Source organism: Sinocyclocheilus rhinocerous, unplaced genomic scaffold (genome assembly GCF_001515625.1).
Source record: "Sinocyclocheilus rhinocerous isolate Xijiao unplaced genomic scaffold, SAMN03320098_v1.1 C35843108, whole genome shotgun sequence".
Taxonomy (NCBI): Eukaryota; Metazoa; Chordata; class Actinopteri; order Cypriniformes; family Cyprinidae; genus Sinocyclocheilus; species Sinocyclocheilus rhinocerous.
The window spans coordinates 1-661 of NW_015765310.1; the positions used below are offsets into that span (position 1 = coordinate 1).

General features: G+C 40.1%; 1 protein-coding gene across 1 annotated transcript; it reads left to right on the plus strand.

Annotated features, from left to right (window-relative positions):
* Nucleotides 1-52: 52 nt before the first annotated feature.
* LOC107735174 (UNC93-like protein MFSD11) lies at nucleotides 53-574 on the plus strand (the record flags this gene model as incomplete). The annotated part of the gene is made up of 3 exons (XM_016546947.1): nucleotides 53-246; nucleotides 364-404; nucleotides 509-574. Coding segments are annotated over 3 exons (301 nt in total), but the record flags the coding sequence as incomplete, so codon positions are not given.
* Between the last annotated feature and the right edge of the window lie 87 nt (nucleotides 575-661).

The window sequence follows — 661 nt, forward strand, 5'->3', positions numbered from 1 at the left end:
AATGCAAAATCAGTTTTGAATGGTTAGACAGAATTATAACTTGGGTCTCTAGTCAAATAAAGCTGAAAAATGTTGTTTCTTGGTGTCAGATAAGGACCGCCAGACGGTTTTCATCTCACTAACGGTCATCAGCCTGGTGGGCAGCTTCCTTTTTTTCCTGATCCAGCGGCCAGACCCTGAACCTGCGCCTACTGATGCCTCTGAGTCACTACTACCAGCAGACATCTCTGATAGTAGCTCTGAGGTGTAAGTGCATATTTTTATGCACTTCTGCAAGTCAAGACATTTTTCTGGACTTGTTTAATCATATTTTATTGTGTCTTTTTTCCTTTGCCTTTGTTTCCTATTCTTGTTACTCTTAAGTCCATCCCAGAGTCTGTGCTCTCAGGCATTTGAGGCATTCAGTAAGTGGCACCAAAATATATTCAAAGATTTAAAATTGTGTTTTTAAAGCATATTATTAACTTCTTGGTTCATTTACTAAGCTCTCTTAATCTCATTTCAACAGAGAGATCCATACAGCTAGCTGTGACCAAAGAGATGCTTTTACTGAGCATACCCTTTGCATACTCTGGTAAGTTCAGTCCCTCAAAGGAAAATCTGTGTGGTTGGTAGCCGTGGTAATTCACACCATAATGGCAGATAAAAAGAAGAGGGCCCA